At 40.0% G+C, this 17,624-nt stretch overlaps 1 protein-coding gene across 1 annotated transcript; it reads left to right on the top strand.

Annotated features, from left to right (window-relative positions):
- Positions 1-4,231: 4,231 nt before the first annotated feature.
- On the top strand, positions 4,232-7,772 carry GKN2 (gastrokine 2). The gene is made up of 6 exons (XM_009327211.1): positions 4,232-4,243; positions 4,800-4,853; positions 5,398-5,529; positions 6,047-6,157; positions 6,961-7,114; positions 7,693-7,772. The coding sequence occupies exons 1-6, from the start codon at positions 4,232-4,234 to the stop codon at positions 7,770-7,772; spliced, it is 543 nt and encodes a 180-aa protein (XP_009325486.1).
- Positions 7,773-17,624: the final 9,852 nt, after the last annotated feature.

Raw genomic sequence — 17,624 nt, 5'->3', positions numbered from 1 at the left:
TAGAAACTACTGAGTTCTTTTGTTAACCTTCCTTTCTGAGCTTGTTCAGTTAGGATCTGCTTTCCAGTCTTCAGGCATGGCCTCTGTATCTTCACAGAACCTCTTCATGAAAGTAGCACCTGATTATGGACTAAGGGCTAATTCTAGAAAGGGACCAAAACTAGAGATAAAAAATGAGTAAGGGAGGAGTAGTGACAACGGGCATTTTATGTCAACTATTATTTAGAAAGTAGATTTTAATATTTCTTTGAATTTGATAATTATACACAGAGCCACAGCATAAGAGCTTATTTGCCTTGTTTGTTGCAGAAACTTTGCAAAATGCTTAGTTTTTTTAATTGGCCAGTACAAATGTCCGAGTCTCTTTGCCCAGGACTATTGTCCATTGCTGTTTAATAAACAGATATATATATATAGTCTCAGATAATTCAGATTTGTTTCATAGCTGTACCTGTTACAGAAGAAGCACTTTCAGAGGTGCTCATTTACCTACTCCCAAAGTGCTTCTTATTTAATAGCAGCTCTGTCAGTCCCTCTGTATACTAATTGTGCACTTTACTGTAGTTCAGTACGGGTTTGTGCACTTAAGTTTCCTTTTTGTTGCCAGAATGGCATGATGGGGACTCAGTGTCATTATTAACTAATGTCTCTGAACAAAGTTCTCCACTGTCATAAATTGCTGAGGATCATTGTTGCAGCTGTTATCGGAAAAGCCAGGGAATCTTACTTTAGTTGAGAAGGTGAGGCCCAATTCTCATTTACACCAGTCAGGGTCACACATCGTCATTCTGCTACAAACTGATGTCTTGCTTGGACTACGTGAGTGCAGAGGAGGTGTAGCAGCCTGCCAGCACTGCGAGTGGAGAGCTCTGTTCATCTATTTTGCACCCACTTTGCAATTTGCACGAGGTGTAAAATATGGTGAGTGAAAGTAATAAATTACTAAGGGAAAAGATTTACAGTTCTTCTAATTGGACTGATTTGTGGATGCCAAATGAAGACAGGTATGTCCTTAGCCTCCAAGATCCAAAATACACATAAAAGTCTTATTTTGTATGTCACGAAATCCTCTCATAGTCTCTGGAAACTTAATTAATTGACTAGTTCTCAAGAAAGGCATTGAGAAACTGAACTGTATAATGCTAATCCCTGTGGTGTCGTTAGCTATGAGTTGGAAAGCAGTTTTGTCCATTTCTTCCAACCACCATAGCCAATTTGGCCATTACAATAATGCGTCACACTTGGAAGCCTGAATCTCCAAATCTTCCATCAACTTCTGATTATTTGAGTAGTTTGTATGGCAAACACACACAGCTAGAGCATTTGACATTAAGAATAGCTTACAAAACTAATTACAATAGTAGAAGCCAGGAAAAAAGGCAGGGAGGGGTGCTTTTGCTGTATATGACACTGTTCTTTTTCCAGTACAAGCTTGTCTCTGTCTCATTTTTAAAGTTCTGCTCAAGGCATTCTGTTTCCCTACTGAATTCTTGTACCACTGTGCAGCAAACTCCCAAGGCTAAAAGCCATTCCAGTTTTAACCCTATTCTCCAATTAGTCTTTCATTTTGTGCGCACACAACATTTTCACGTGGTTTTTTTTAAGCCTTACTGTCTAGCAAGAATAAAACTGCTGAAACTATTTCTGGATTCATCCTTGAAGGTTGATTTATTTTAACTACTGAATGCGATTAATTCTGCTTGGCCTGTCCTTGTGCCACACAGATTTTTTTCTAGACTGTCACCCTGTCTTTATCTGGTGTGTGGTGTGCCCAGCCGAATGCAAATGGAAGCATAGAGAATTTTGTTGACTTTTTTGAGGTGTTGCTTCATTCTTTACTTTTCTCCCACTACCTGCTCACTCCCTGAAAGTAAATATTTATGAAAAGTAGCTGAAAAGAACCCCATAAATCACTAGGGGAGTTTATTATGATAGTGTAATATCACTTTAACTTGATTGAATCCATCTCCCTTATGTGTTAAAATTCCTGTTTGGTAATCAGACTTGAACTGAAATTGTACAATTCTTTTCATTTGATGTTCAAGGTTCTTTTGTTTAAATGATTTTTAGTGGATGACAGTGCCAAATAATGGGCCAAATTCTTCTGACAATTTTACTTATGTAGATTAAGGGTAATTCTGTAGCTTAATCATGTTTCATCAGGGTAAATTACAATGTATTTGAAAATATTTGGCCTTATGAAAATAACAGAGACATTGTTTCCTGCGACAATAAACATTGCTGTGTTGCAACAACGTATTACTTGTTCTGAACATTGCTCAAATTCCGTTTTCTGCTGGCTTCCCTGATACGACCAATCTGACTGGAAGTGTAACAGTTGAGGAAAAAGTGATTTTGTTTGGGGAAAAGTTTGAGAGCCTTCACTTAGATTAAAAGTATTGAAAGCAAGAAGACCACTTTGAGAATGTGGGCATCATTGTGAAATTTCGTGTTCACTAAGGGCTTCTGAGTCACGGCTTCCTAAGCTAAACCTCACTCTGCCCGAGGACTGGTGAAAGTGAAATTAGAGCAGGTTATAGCCCTTCTTATGCAGCTCTTTACTTCAGTTACTTAATATAGAAGGGCGCTTAGAGGACTCCAGCATAGTCATGGATAGTCTTGCCTCTGAGTGCCTGCATGCTAGTTTCAGGTGTGTTACTGGGAGATGTGTGATTAACTGTGGGGGAAAAAGTCTCCAAAAGGCAAGGCTTTCCTATTGGAAGTATATCTAGGCTTTGCCTGAGACAACTGGGAGTATGTTCTCTCTTGCAATAATGTTAATTAGTCAAATGCTATTTAGAAATTAATCTTTAATTTTTGGCCTTGTCTGATCGGATCAGCAAAATTCAGTCAATCCAATGTAAGGTGAAAATCATGAACAGCTGACTGTTAAACAGCTGACTTACTGAGTGCTTTTAACATATCAGGGTCAGGTTATCTGTGCCAAACAAAGAATCCTTTGAGAAGAAGGGACAGAGCCAGTTTGCAAGAGGAGGGTAAAATTAATCTAATCTAATTAGTCTAATCTAACCATGCTTGTCACAATTTGATATCTGTTTATATGTATTCTGATACATTGCTTAGCAGCACAGCGTCGTTACATTTAGATAACATTTTCCATGTGGATTTAGGTGGAATAAAGCAAATGCGTGCAATTTCCTTTTTTTTTTGTTCATTGAGGCCTGTTTGCTAAGAGAGATTTCCATACAATCTTTTTCACCTTTTTTCTGATGACTGAGATTACAGAAATGTGTTGGCTATTAGGTTGAGTTCTTGTTTTATTAGAGGGGAATAGGCCTCAATTATGACTTTCTAGTAGAGAGTAGAGTGTGATTCGTCAACGTTCCAGCACTGGCTGACGTGGAGTCACAGATGAGGAGTCCAGGTGAGGTCATATTCATAGGAGAATACTTCTCATGGCAATGTCATTCAGTCATTGACATTTTCATAAAATAGAGAAAAGAGTGGTAGCTTTAAAGGAGGAATCCCCATCCTGCTCCTTTTGCTTTGCGACCTTGTATGAACCAGATGTCCTCTGAAGTTTCATGTCATTCCTTTGTGTGCTGAGGAGGCTAGAAGTTACCCAGATTGTCTTGTGAAGCACAGTTGTTATTCCTAATTATGTCACTAATTTCAATGCATGTGTTCTATACATCATGGTAACTGATCAAAAATGAGCAGCACTTCTTGTTAAGAGTTCATGTATATATTAGGCGGAAGAAATGGCTGAAGAATTGGTCTGTTCAGTGGCTGGCATGTAGACCACCATGACATAGGTATTTCTTTCCAGGATTTGTCCGCAGACTATAAGGCTGTTAGGGATTATATTTCAGAAGACAAAATGCAGTTTGTATGAATAAATAGCAGAGTTATTCCTGATGTCATTTAATTCTGGACAATATCCTATTAAATATTTAAAAAATGGAATCAGCAAGAGTGGGAACTCCTCTAAAGTTACCAGTAAATAATAGCTATTTGTAGAGTGATTAATTTTACAAAAGCTGACTTACTGAGTGCTTTTAACATATCAGGGTCAGGTTATCTGTGCCAACCCAAAATTCAGATATGAGGCTTACCGCAGTGTGGTATGTAGATATGGACTTGTTTGAGTCATGAAGAAAAGTTCTGTCAAGTGTTTCCCACACCTCCAGCAAGATATAAAAGTTGAAGGTCTCTGGGATTTTCTTGCATTCTTACTTTCTCCAGCCTCTTGTACTTATCTGAAAGAAAAATGAACGGATTTGTGAGTATATCCATTTTTGTTGAACTGATATTATAAAAAGTTCTTTATTTTTAAAAACAAAATGGTAGAGAAGATGATGTTCAAGTAAGTGGTACAGTACTGGGACTAATCTGTGTATTGTTTCTTTGGGTTGTTCAGTGGGAAACTTGCATTTCTTGGGTGTACAGTAATCCCCTTGGAGTCAGTGGAAGCATCATTTGAGCAAAGAGTGCAGAACTTGATTACAATTCAGAAGGGGTGTTTAGTTATGATTTAACAGTTATGATTTAACAATTACAGTTGTAGAGGCAAATCAAGAAGTAACATGGCATCAAGGACGGACTTCTGAAAAATAAAAAAAATGTAATGGTTATTCTGCTTTTTCAATTACAGGCAAAAGAGCCTGATAGCAAGAATTTTACAATGAAGAATTATAATTGTTTTCAACTAATACATGTGTTAAGTGGGTAATTTTTCAAACTGATGCTACAGCTACTTCCCTCAATTCATGAACTGGGTTTTTCTTACGGCACTGCCTGGTGTTTCTGTTGAGTGAGAATGCTTATTCTTTTTACAGGCTGCAGTTCTTGTTTTGCTGGGAGTCTTTTGGACTCAGACTTCTGCATTGGACGTAAGTAGACTGATAAGCCTTCTAGTGCATGTACTCATTTAAAATGTGTTGGATCCCTGGGCAGGGGGCAAATATAATAGGAAAAAAAGCACAGAAGAAACTAACAAGATGCTTATTGCCAAGTGTAGAGAAAAATAGCATTTGCCAAAGGTGACAATCATCTAAGCCAAAGAGGCAGTTCTGTGCAGGTGCATAGTAACAAGACATTTGGGGGGGCATAGGTCCCCTTAGCTCAAGCTAAAATTTGGAGACGGTTGCAGTCTCCTGCCAGTCCCTGCTGCCATGTGTAATGACTGGGATGCCTCACGTTGTTTTTCCTTAGCCTGCAGTGAGGGGCTGTCCCCTCCTTTCTCACCCTGGCGCACTCTTGCATAATTAATCTCCACCTCAAGGGCCTCCTGAGACTGCTAGAGGGTTATTAAGGGGTTTAGTATTTACATAAAGTAATTGTACTTGTTTGTTTGAGAGAAAGCGTTTGTTTATCTTGCACCTTTTAAAGGTGCAAGCCAGATGATGAACAATGGTTTTGTGTTTTTTACCAAAGACCTTTGTCCTGCAAGAACCTGAGAATGACTATGTCACTGGAACTATGACTATCCACAATGAGAACCACATTGTTGAAGTCCATGTCCGTTCTGGCGTGTACTCCTCTGATACTATTTTTGACTACTCGCGTGTAAGTAAATCTAAGAATTTGCCTAGACTTAATCTCTGAGGAAGGTTTTAAACTCGGAAATTATTTTAGTGTATTCTCACTGTAAGTTGTCCTGAAACACTGTTTCTTTGAAGACTCCCATCATCTTTCCTCCTCTTAGGCCATCGTTTTGTTTCACCCATGTGATGGTGCAGTTTAAAAGACTTGTAATGAAACCTGTGGTGGCAGTTCCTGAAAGTGAGAATGATGTCACAGACCTCAGTGAGGTTGGAGTTGAGAATGGGCTGCCATCACTCATGTATAGCAAGTGCAGCAGAAGCCTGTCAGAAAAGATACTTCCAGTCTTACGGACAGGCATTAGTGTGGGCAGGCTGCTTGCATTCCCCAAAGGTGACAATGTAAATGCAGAGTCATTCCACAGTAGTAGCCTGTGTAGCCACTTCGTGTTTCTTCTAGATTGTCCTAAAGAGTAGAGAGAATCAACTAATATTAGTGGTAGCCATTTTTAATTTATTAACTATAATTTTTTTAACAACAGGGGTATATTGCAACAAAGCTACTTTCACAAAAGGCCTGCTTTATCATGAAAATAAATAAGGACTACATCCCAGAGCTGCACGAAATTGGACGCCTGGCTTTTGAGAGAAAGGTGACATTGTAGTGAAACCCGTATTGTATACAAGAAAGGGTACTGTATGAGAGTTGTGTGGTGTGATGGGAGCCCTCCATTCTGCCTTTAAGAACAGCTGTTCTTAGGAATGTCTTTTACTGCATTAAGATAATGAAGCACATCTGACAACATAGAACTTCAAGGGAATATCATACAGAACATTATTTTAAGATAGTGAGCAATCATGGCCCACCCTGCGGTTTTATAGTGGATTGTCATTGTGACTAGCACTGTAAGATCCTCTGTCCTTGGAAGTAGTGTAATTTGACTATTTTGGGGTGCTCGCAATATGTGTTCAGACAGGCTTTTCCTTTTTTTATTGTCATGCTGATACTTTGAGCTTGACATAACTTGAAATAACTTTGTTTGCAGAACAGAATTTAGAAATCTATTTACTTTGACTTTCTTATTCAGGCAAAGGTTTCATGAAGGTGACTGGAGTCACCAGGCAAGTATTGCCTGGAGATGAACTTGAGTTCCGGCCTGTTTTATGACAGCCTAACAGTAGTGCATTTACAGCAAAACTTGCTGCCAATTAACATAACTTACTATGATAGTACTACAGCTCAATTTTGCTATGTTGACAGAACTAGTATCTAGTGAACTTTGTTTCTGAATAGATTGATAATATTTATTTTCTTTAAAAGCATGTAGCTGCTTTAGCTAATGCTTTGTGTGAGGCAAAGGAAGGTGACTTTAGATTTTGGGATTTTTTCAAAGGGTGTCCTAGTAGAATGAAACCAAAGCTACATTACTGATGATGTTGAACATTTTCTTCGCAGACTATGAAGAAACTATACTCTCCAAAAAATGTGTGGGTACAGTTTCAATCTGGCAATTCTGTGTTTGGGAATTTCAAAGACTGGCTTTTCTATGGTAGACCCATTGAACAACTCTGCGCAGGCCTGCCTCTCTACCAGCTTGTAAAGACTCAACGTAAGTTGCAAGATCAGAACATTATGCTTCTGTTACAGTGCATAAGCACCTTTCTATCCTTTAAACCTAAGTCCACGTGGTACCTTTGAGGCAGGAACATATTGCCCTGTTCTAGAGAGGAGGAGTAAACTACCTAGCAGGATTGGATGGTTAAGACTCTGGGATGCTTTGGAAAAATCTGGTAAAGCACCGTTTTTCATCGTTAGGCATCTAAATGTCTGGAGCAGCTGTTCCAAAGTGGTTTGCCTGGTGTCAGAGGAAGCCACTGTGTAGCAGCTGTACCCAACTTATGTCCCAATGATACAATGGTCCCACAAGGCAACTACTGTATGCCAGCATGCTACCTGCTGTATGTGGGTTATGGGAAAGGAGGAGCACAAAGGCGATTTAAAGCCATACAGACATTTCCTCCCTTTGAGTTACACCACAAAAGTTTTACACGCTATCCACTGAGACCAACAGGAGCCTCCAATAGGACCATAATTGGGGACCTGAAGTCTGTGTATTTAACAGACTTTTCCTTGCTGCATACAGGGATCTTGTCACTGATAATATCTTCATTTTCTGTTTTCTTTTAGCACTACTGAATGTTCATGACTGTGTCAATGCAGGAATTCCAGGCATTTTGCCCATTAAAATCTGTAAAAAAGTCAATTAGGCTGGATCTTGACAATTCTGCTGCATGGAAACGGCTTGTCTCTTTGCATGCTTTTGTCATGGCAGCCATGTTCTCCAAGTGGAACAAAACTTAGTGAGACTCAACTTGCCTATCCAAAGCTTTGAGTGCAACAAACCTAGGATACACAAATAAAGATAATGCAGTAATTAAAATACTTTGTCTTTTTTCTTCATCCAAAAGCGGAATGGAAATAAAGTGGGCCTTGCTAGTTTTCCTACAGAAGAGATATGTTTCCCTCTGGTGCATTCTGTTGTGGTTTAACGTCAGCCAGCAACTGAGCACCACACAGCCACTTGCTCGCTCCCCCTGCCCTGGTGGGATGGGTGAGAGAATCAGAAGAGTAAAAGTGAGAAAACTCATGGGTTGGGATAAGAACAGTTTAATAATTGAAATAAAATAACAATAACAGAAGAATATACAAAGCAAGTGATGCATGAGGCAATTGCTCACCACCACCCTGACCAATGCCCAGCCCTCCAGTAGCAGAATAGTGTTTTCCAGTAGAGAACTTCCCTTTGGCATCAGCACCCAGTCTTCAGGTGCTGACTCACCTTATGTATGATTGCTGGAGGGAGGGAGAAAACAGATGAATGGATAGATAATGGAGGGAGCAGATCTATGTTACCAAGACTTGCAAAGAAGCTTGAATTCTGCAAGGCCAGTGAAAATTTGTAGCAATTTGAATAGGTGCGATGGGTCAGACAACTTTTTGTTCTGGGCATTTTTCAAACCTGGATAGGGAAGACTGTCCTAGTCCTAAAAAGTTTCTAACCCAGAATAAAATTATCCTTTCACACAATGCCAGTGTAAAAAGAGCTGTGACCACTTGCTGAGTGCCCTGCATATGGTGGAGAGTGGTTTGTGTCAGGAGCTGATTAAAATACAAGATGAGGCAGCACTGGTGCTGCCTGCCTACTCTTCTGGTAGATCTCAGTGAATGGTTGAATTTGCACACCCTTTCCATCAGTGCTTGGAAGGAGTGCATATTTTGGGGCAGAAGACTAAATGTTTACTGTTTATTGGAGCCTTGAATGGCTGCCGGAGGGCAAGGCATTCCTTTGGAGTTCAGGAAACTGGCCCCAGGTCTGCAATTTGTTATTTTCAAATCAGACTCCTAGTCAAACCATCTGCTATTTATTAAAAGAGCATTTTATCATGTGGTGAAACTGTTCTTTTAGATTAATTATTTTCACAACAGGCTGCAGGTTCTTGGTGATCCAAAGAATGTTTCTGGAGAGTCAAACTTTGGTAATTGAATCCAGGAACGCTTGTGTGTGTCTGCAAGATACAGGATAGCCTGTTTAGCTGTATTTTGAAGTGGAGCTCACTGATGGGAAGTGAAACTAGGAGCTGCAATTGTGATGTTCTTGGCTGATGCATGGGGGATGTGAAACACCTCAAAGCACTCTTTGAGAGCACTGCTGGGCAAGAGTACTCATATGGGTTGTGACTTTCAAAGCTTTTGTGGTTGCAGTATCCAGAGAGGCTGTCGTTTCAAGACCTTCAAAACTCAGTTGGAAGCCCTAATCTAGTTTCCAAGTGACAACTGTCATGGTTCAACCCTTGCCTTGTGTATTCTTCTGTTAGAGGGCATGGAAGTCATGACAAGCCCCACCCCGAATCAGCCAAGCTCTTAAAAATCTAGAAAATAACTGCCTTAATTATCTCAGGCTTTATATATCTTTGGATTATTTCTTTAGGGATTCTGACCTGACATCGACTATCCAGTGAAAGTTTGAAGACCAGAGATTGAAGTAGAACCCAATGGAACAAACTGGTAGAGCTTCCAGAGAGGCAGACTAGATGTATGAACAAAGCTGAGTCTTATTATTCTAAGATTTATTATTTAATTCAAAGTTATTTAAAATAATTAGTCAATGCAATCTGGTTTTCTGTCTAACTGCAGTATAGATGAATCTGAACCTTTACTGTGTGTGCAGTCTAATAATGGCCTTTTGAGACTCTCATCCTGTTGCTACTAGTTCAATCAGAATTAGTTACTTTAAAGCAACCCTCTGCATACTACATTAATTTATTAATGGAACAGTGTTCTGAGACATGAGTGAGATCTGAATAAAACAACAGAGTGGTTATACATGGTTATAAAAGATGCAGGGCTAAACTCTTCCATTGACCCAGGGATAAAGAGCATTACTCATCTGAAGAGAGTCCTATTCTCTCTTGCATAGTTGCTTACAGATCATGAGGACTATCTGAACGGACAAAATAAGGGATGCATTGCTGCCTTGGTACTACCAATGTGAAACTGAAGCACAATCTACTCTGTATGGTTTGACTGCAATCATGGAAATTGTCTGTGACCAAGGCAGGAACTCAATCCACCTCTTCAGTCTTCACTGATGGCTTACAAAAATTCTTCTGTGGTTTGAATTTCATTTAAATTATAAGCATATTTGAGGTCTTACTTTTTTTGTTTAGAAAGTATTGCATATACATCTAAAAGCTTACCAATAAGCTTTTAGTGTTTACTGCCTACTAATTTTGAAGGCAGTGTTACAAGCTTGGTAGATTTGCACTCGGTACTAGAGTAAATAGTTCTATAAAGAACTCTGAAACAAACCTCAATACCTTATTGTTTGCCATTTAATTTTGTTTGAGCTAGGGAGGTAGCATTTCCGCCCTTCATGTACTCAAACACAGAAGAAGATTGTTTCTAGCTTTTCTGTTTGTTCACATTTTATCAGTCTGACCTGTTAGCGATATATTTGCATTTTGACTGCTGTGTTTCTTGTTTAATAAGTGTGTCAGCTATCCATCTACTCCTGCAGCACCTCCAATGTCAGGGTGTACAGCTGAGAGGAAACTGTTCTGGATGGAGCACCCTGGAGGCAAATCTGTTGTGACGTTGCTGTGCCTTTTGGGGTACAGCTCACAACAAAGAGAAAAGGAAGCACAGGAAGAATCATATACCACATGACGCATATGCCCACCTTCTCCTTCCCCCTGTTTTTCAGAGGATGGTCTGTTTTCACATGAGCACATGGATGGGCATGTTACAGCTCTGAATTTACAGACCTTGAGCCTAGGCCTGTTGGTATCGCCAACATATCACTGATTTCAAAGATCATGCTAGAAATGGCTGCAGAGCGAAAGAAACAACTTCTTAATTTAGTAACTAACTACGGGACAAACAGGAATGTACACCCAGCTCTGAACAAAAGCAGAGGAAAGGACCTATGCAAGAGAAAGAATTTTGGTATTTTATCTATTTGATACTGTAGTTGGCCAGTGCTATTTCCTGCTATTTCCTTCTTTGCTGACTATGCCACGGTTATCCATATATTTTACGTACATGTCTTAGACTATAATTAATCTATTTTTCTTTATCTTGCATGGTGATGGATGTTATTACTGGACTACAGGGAAAGACCAAGGAAGTAAAAAGCAGCAACAACAGGTAAAGTGTCCCTGAAGATATGGTCCATCTGTTGTCTTAAATAACTCTAGTCTGAAAATGTTTTCAATCTTTAAATCCACAGCCTGTCAGCAAAGGGTCTGGACTAAATGTTCACGATCTGAAGGAAATATATAGCTTTCCTTTTACTTACGACTTGACTTAGACATGTTCTATATAATATGAGGCATCTGCTGTCATAGAGCTTGTCAGGTATCAGTAGCTTTATGGGTCGTCTATCGGTAAAGATCTTTTTACATTGTGATCCATGAGATTTCCCACCAGGATGGATGGAATATTCCCACTGATTTCCACGGGAGGGACCCACAGAGGATTGCAGCCACCTCCTAAGTGGAGAGCAGCCAGCAGCCGTTCTCAGAAACAATGGGAGAGAGTTATGCGCACAGTCAACAAAGCAGAGTGCTTATCCTAATAACAACTGCCTATGGTTAATGTGCAGAGTGGATTGTCCATGAGGCTTATTAGCCTTAAGCGTAAGATTAACACCTTGAAAATAGCACAGGCAACTGGTGTATCTGCATCAGGAGAGGGGCAGGGCTGTGGTGATCCTACAAGGACTGGAACCCAGATCTGTCACAAAAATGAAGAAAGGAGCTAGTGCACAAGCTTAGATCCTAAGGACACATTGGCAGAAAGAGTCTAGAGAGGAAGAGAGTATCAGGATGTGACTCTTACTATCTTGAAAGTTACCTGATCTTTCCAAGAGCTTCTCTCCATCAAAGTAATATGCACGTTTTGGAAGTTTAGCTAGCTTCTCAGCTATGCTTGTTCTATAAAAGGTGGGGAATTTGGTTTATGTGGAAGAGAGCACATTGGGAGTGTGTCTTGGTGTGCCTAAGTGAGTATCTGTATGCGTGTGCATTGGCAGCTCTTGTAAGTTAAAACAATATTTATCCTAGGCTGGGATATCAGAATAATGCTGATTATTTGTTGCCAGCTTTTTTAAAAAGCCTGAAAGGTGTTTAAAGGCACGCCTGGAATCCAAGCAACGGTATCATTGGATGCACACTGACAGGCAGCTAAAATATGTCAAGCATTTGGGGAGGGCAGAATTAGCACACATTCCAGCCACATCTCCAACTCTGCTGCAATTAACCTTTCTTGATCCTTATACATATCAGTGGGCAGGAAGTCTCTATGGTCCCTCACTGCCAAGGACACCAATTTATCTAGTCACCTGTGCTGCACATTAATCCAAGATTAATCCAGTGAACCCATTCCACTGAGAACCTCCCACCACCCCCTCCCTAAATTTCCCAGTGTACAAGACTATTTACCAAGGTCAAGGTATGACACCTTTGCCAGTTGTGATCATTTTAAAATCAGAGGTTAACCCGGAAACTCTTACCCTGGTGAGCAATACCATTTAAATGAAGGAGACTGCTTAAATTAGGAGGAGTGGCAGATTTTCATATATCTTGTCTGATATGTGAAAATAAGTTTTCCAGTTTGTATCAAGTAATGAAAAGGGACAGCTATTAACATTAGCAAATTTTCCATTATAGGACAGAATTTCCACTAGCGGATAAAAATGAAGTCAGACTGGAGAATCAAGCCCACTATTTGAAACAAAAATTGTGTGGTCTGGGCTGGCAAGCCAAAGATGTGAATGACTGTCCTCATTTGCTAGGTCTTCCCACCCTTTTTGTACTAACGATGCATAGTCGTGAGGAAAAAAAAAAAACAACTCTTAATTTTTAGAAGACAAAAACTTGCCTCTTGAGTGTGTGTCTATAACCACTAACCACTCAGGAGCAAATTGCTGCGGTTGAGCACTAAACATGGCAAGATCCATATGCAAGAAGAAAAGAGGACGCATCCCAGCAAAGGGAAAGTATGTGCTCAGTTTGAATCAAGGTGCCCACTCTTAAATACTCAGATTTTAAATTATTGTCCGGAGAGGAGGTGAGCTGGGTTTTGCACAGTTACTTGTTTAAAATAAGTAAATTCTTGGCCAGTGAGCCATACCAGACTTTCCAAGGCACATAATCCAATCATGATGGTACGTGTTTGCTTTCTACTTGAGCTAAGAACCGAGTGTGATTTTGATTGACCACTAGATGGCAAATTGTTACAGCAACCTCAACAGTTATGTTTTTCTTATTGCAATCTGAATCCAGGGTTGTTAAGTGAGATCTTGCTGTCATTACGCTAGTAAAAACACTGATTAGGAGCAAACCATAACTCAAAAATAAAATAAAATTAATCCCTGTCAACCTGAGACCTGTACCCCAGGAAGTAAAAGCAGAGTTAGGAGGCAGAGGATTAGAATTCTTTCAGATTTCCAAACCAGTGGGATATTTGTTTTCATGTGTAATTATGCCCTATTTGGTGACTAACTGAACTCTTTTTCGATCCCTTAATATTTGTCATTTTTTTCTCTTTAATATATGTATATATATTCCATTATCTAATGAGGCATTGCATTTGTACGAGGTTTATTAATCAAAGATTTCGAAGTGTTCTAGAAACAAAAGTAGCAAAGATTCACAAGATCTACTATGAATGAGTGAAATCTTTTCTCTTTCAGAAAAGGGATGCAGCAACGGATGAAAGATAAATCTGACAAATGCCGATCACACATTCAGGTGAGGGGGGAAGCCCCAACGCTCCTGCATTCTTATCTCCCTCTCCTTATCACAACCCTGTTGCCACCAAGTGAAATCTAACCAGCCTCATCTGTCTCTGCCCCTGCACAATCCTGCTTAGCTGGGCTCCTCCCTCAGACATGAATAACCCACAGAGGAATTACGTGCTCTTGGCTTGTTGTTTGGTTTGGGGTTTCTTTTCGGGGGGGACCAGGGGAGAAAGGGGCTGGCAGTCTGGCTGGAGTTTTGTAGCCAGGTCTCTGTTCCTTGCAGGCAGGTCCTGCTGTTCTTAACACTCATCACGGCCACATCCTCTGCTGGTTTTAGCATCTCTTCCTATTCTGCAAGTTCTTTTCTTTGCTCTTTCTCTCAGCTCAGTAAGAGGCAGCCAGACTCATGTGACTTGGCAGTTCCCACTTTATTTAATTTTCAGAGGGTGTGTATAAAGAGAGGAAGGTGATTCAGACCTATTGAATGGGGTCCTCGAGTTGCTGCAGCCATTTCTTGTTGGATAGAAAAGCAGATGTAGCATAAAGTAGACCCTTTTGTGGCTATGCTCAGAGTGGAGAAAGCATCCTTAAAAAATCACTTTGAAATTGCTGGTACTAGGATGAGAGCTGATGTGGGGATATAAAGGAGGGTAGAGGGGTAAAGCAGTACAATGAGTTTTTCTGAGGAGGTTCTTGTAATTCAGCTAGCTTCTAGGACAGCCCAGACTATAAAGGTAGCTCAGGCCTTTATCTGTTTGCAGGCTCTAAATCCTGCCTGGCAGTTCCCAGGTAGGACACAGTACATCCACCCTTCCCATACATACCATGATAGTCACAGTGCCAGCTGCTAGGCAGTTTCCCCGTTCTGCTAGCACCATTGCACAGATGGTCACATAAGGATTGTTAAGCATTTAAAAATATGTTTAAATTGAGATATAAGGACATTAAAGCTTGAGCCAGCAGTGCTAGCCAATAACCTTTTCCATCCCCTGTGATAGGAAGCAGAAGCTATTTTCACCTAAAGAAGCTCCCTGATTCAGAAATTTGCCCTGAGCACACTGGGAGGTGTTTGACAGCAGCACATTAAGCAATGTCCCTGGGTGCAATATACCGAGAGCTGAGCCAGGGCACTCTGCCACTCATTCCAGATAAGTCGAGCCCTTTAACACCAGGGACTGCAAGGGGCTTGTTCCATGCTCTCAATGAGATAAGCCGCCATCCGCGCTTCACAAGACACTCCTATCTGCCAAGCCGCTCTGAGAAAAACTGGGAGATGTGCAGCATGATTTAAAGCACGTTAGAGACTCCCCCAAGCTACAATCCTAAACATGGGGGTCTTGCTAATTAAAAGTGGGGAACTACCAGAGGAGTGGGATCCTTCAGATAGGGGAGTGTTTATGCATAACTTACAGGTGTTAAACAGCTGTGAAGGAGATAACTACAACACAACAAGAATGATAGAGCTAGCAGTACTAGAGTCTAAAAAGTGGGAGATTGATTAAAAATTCTCCAATTAAAGTGTATTTTCATGACCCTGAGCCTCACAAGTGTTAATACAGTATAAATAGTCCCTGAGAGAGAGTAGTCTCTGTATGTGTATGATACCACTAAAATGTTCTCAAACTGATGTGACAGCTAATCAGAAAACAATCTGTGTATCAATGAGGTAAGTTTCCCGGCTGTAAAGATATTTACGTAGAGCTATTACCTATGGACTCATTTTTCCTGCCCGTTGTGATTTTTTTTTTTTTTAAAGCTGCCAAGATAAAGTAAAATTTTTATGTGCTAGTTAAATTTGGAGAGCAATTAGTCCTTCAGTTTGTTGATCTTGGATATACGTAAGACTTTTTCAGGTGAGGAGAATTCAGCAGTTGCCTTGTGAAGTGAGCTATTAACAGCATTTGATCAAATTCCTTGGTAATGCTAGCCAATACATAAGTATTCTGAACATCCTAAACAATAAAGTTGCAGAAGCCAGACTAAGAGGACCAGACCATATTTGGAATTTTTGCTGCAATTGAAGCTAAAATTAATGAGAAGTTCTATACAGTTTCCCTTAAAAAAAGATAGAAAAGACAAAATTTGATGTTCAGTTGCATGGTAAACATAAATGAGGGAGGCTGCGTCAGTATAATTCCAATCATCAAGTTACAGAAATGGAAATGTAATGCATTTTAATCTTTGAATTTTTAAGGCTGTACTTAAACAGTATTTTTTTTAATGAATCAATCTCTTCTACTGTTACGTACAACTTGCTTTCCCTTTTTGATCCCAACCCTAACATAAACAGAGCAAATATTAGACATGCTTGTCTAATTTTTCCTCATGTTTTGTTGATATGATTACAAGCTGTTTGCTTTGTAATTACCATCTCATGCTGAGACATCGACTAACACTGCCAGAAAATATTCCGTCTCTGCTTAATACTCAAGTTGTCAATTAAATAATTTCAAGCTATTAATCAGAATTGTCAACAAAATAATTTCTGGTGAACAGAGCCTGTTTTCTTCCAACCCATTGTTCAAGATTAAGAATCCATAGTTCTAAAAACCAAGGACAAGATACATTTAGTAATTGTTCCCAAGAACTTTGTTCTTTTAGGGCTGTGGGAGTATTTAAATGGAGTTCTCATTAAGGAAAAGAATGGTTCCTCAAACAGCCCACTTTGGACGTAGCTGACAAAGAAAGAGGAACAATTTTGGGGAACAGTTTTGGACATTTCGGTAAAGTTTTGTTCAGGAGTCTTGCTTTTGTCCGTGTCACTGAAGCTGCTCAGAGAGTTGCCCACGGTTTTAACACCCACATGAATGCCAAAGCTCCATAAAATAACTAGATGATGAGAGAAGGAATTTCAAAAATGTAAAATTAAAACTTTCTCTTGACCTTTTTCTGTTAAACTGTTCTGTGAAGCAAGTATGATAAGAACCCTGCAGAGTGAAAACTCCTGGTATTAAACAGTGTGCCTACTCTGCTGTTCATTAGCACTGCAGTACAATCACTTTCTGTGTGAAGATCTCAAATAGTAATTGATTTATTTTTGACCATGTCTCACCAGGTTTGAATTGTCAGACTGAATTAATAAATTGTGTGACCTTTAAGTGTACCGAATTTTAAATGACCTTTTAATATTAGTTAGGGCCTCCATCTACATGGAGGCATATACCGAGATAATGGGAGTGGAGACAAATAAATAGATTTCTTGAGACATCTCCCATCCCATAAATGATCTAAGCAAATATTTAGCTTACTGCTCCTGGAAATACTTGCGCTAAATGTAAGCATTTTGATTGCCTGTGTTAGTTCATTTTGAGGCCTAGCAAGAAAAAAGACAGGTTAAATGCTGGAATGTACAGAAGCAGATGCAAAAGCAAGGGCCTGCTTTGCCTTTCTCATGTAAGGATCTAAGAATTTTCTGTGTATCCTTCTCTGACTGCAGGACTGAGCTATGTACTTGAGTGCGTGCTAGAAATTTCCCGATTAAATACAAAGCCAACCCAATCACACTAGAAAATGGCAGCTCTTCCAAATAACTGCTTGGGGAATGAGCACACAGGGAGCTAGGACTCACAGTAACAATGAGGCCATGAGCTTGCAGTGAATTTGCTGCACGTGACTGACAGGACACTGACAGGAAGGCAATGTCCAGCTATTTCCAGCTCTTTTCTTTCTGTTTCAGTTGCTCAGGCTTTGCGCTGGCTTGAAAATCTCAGCTTATCATTATTTATCTGTACTGCCGCATGGCCAATGACCTGCAGCTGAGACCAGGTTGCATTAGTGCAAATGGACACTGATGGACTCCCTTCCTAGAGCCTGGAGC

The sequence above is a fragment of the Pygoscelis adeliae genome, unplaced genomic scaffold (assembly GCF_000699105.1).
Source record: "Pygoscelis adeliae isolate BGI_AS28 unplaced genomic scaffold, ASM69910v1 Scaffold187, whole genome shotgun sequence".
In the NCBI taxonomy this organism is placed as follows: domain Eukaryota; kingdom Metazoa; phylum Chordata; class Aves; order Sphenisciformes; family Spheniscidae; genus Pygoscelis; species Pygoscelis adeliae.
The sequence above is the reverse complement of the archived record's forward strand: the minus strand, read 5'-3'. Positions and strand labels throughout refer to the sequence as shown.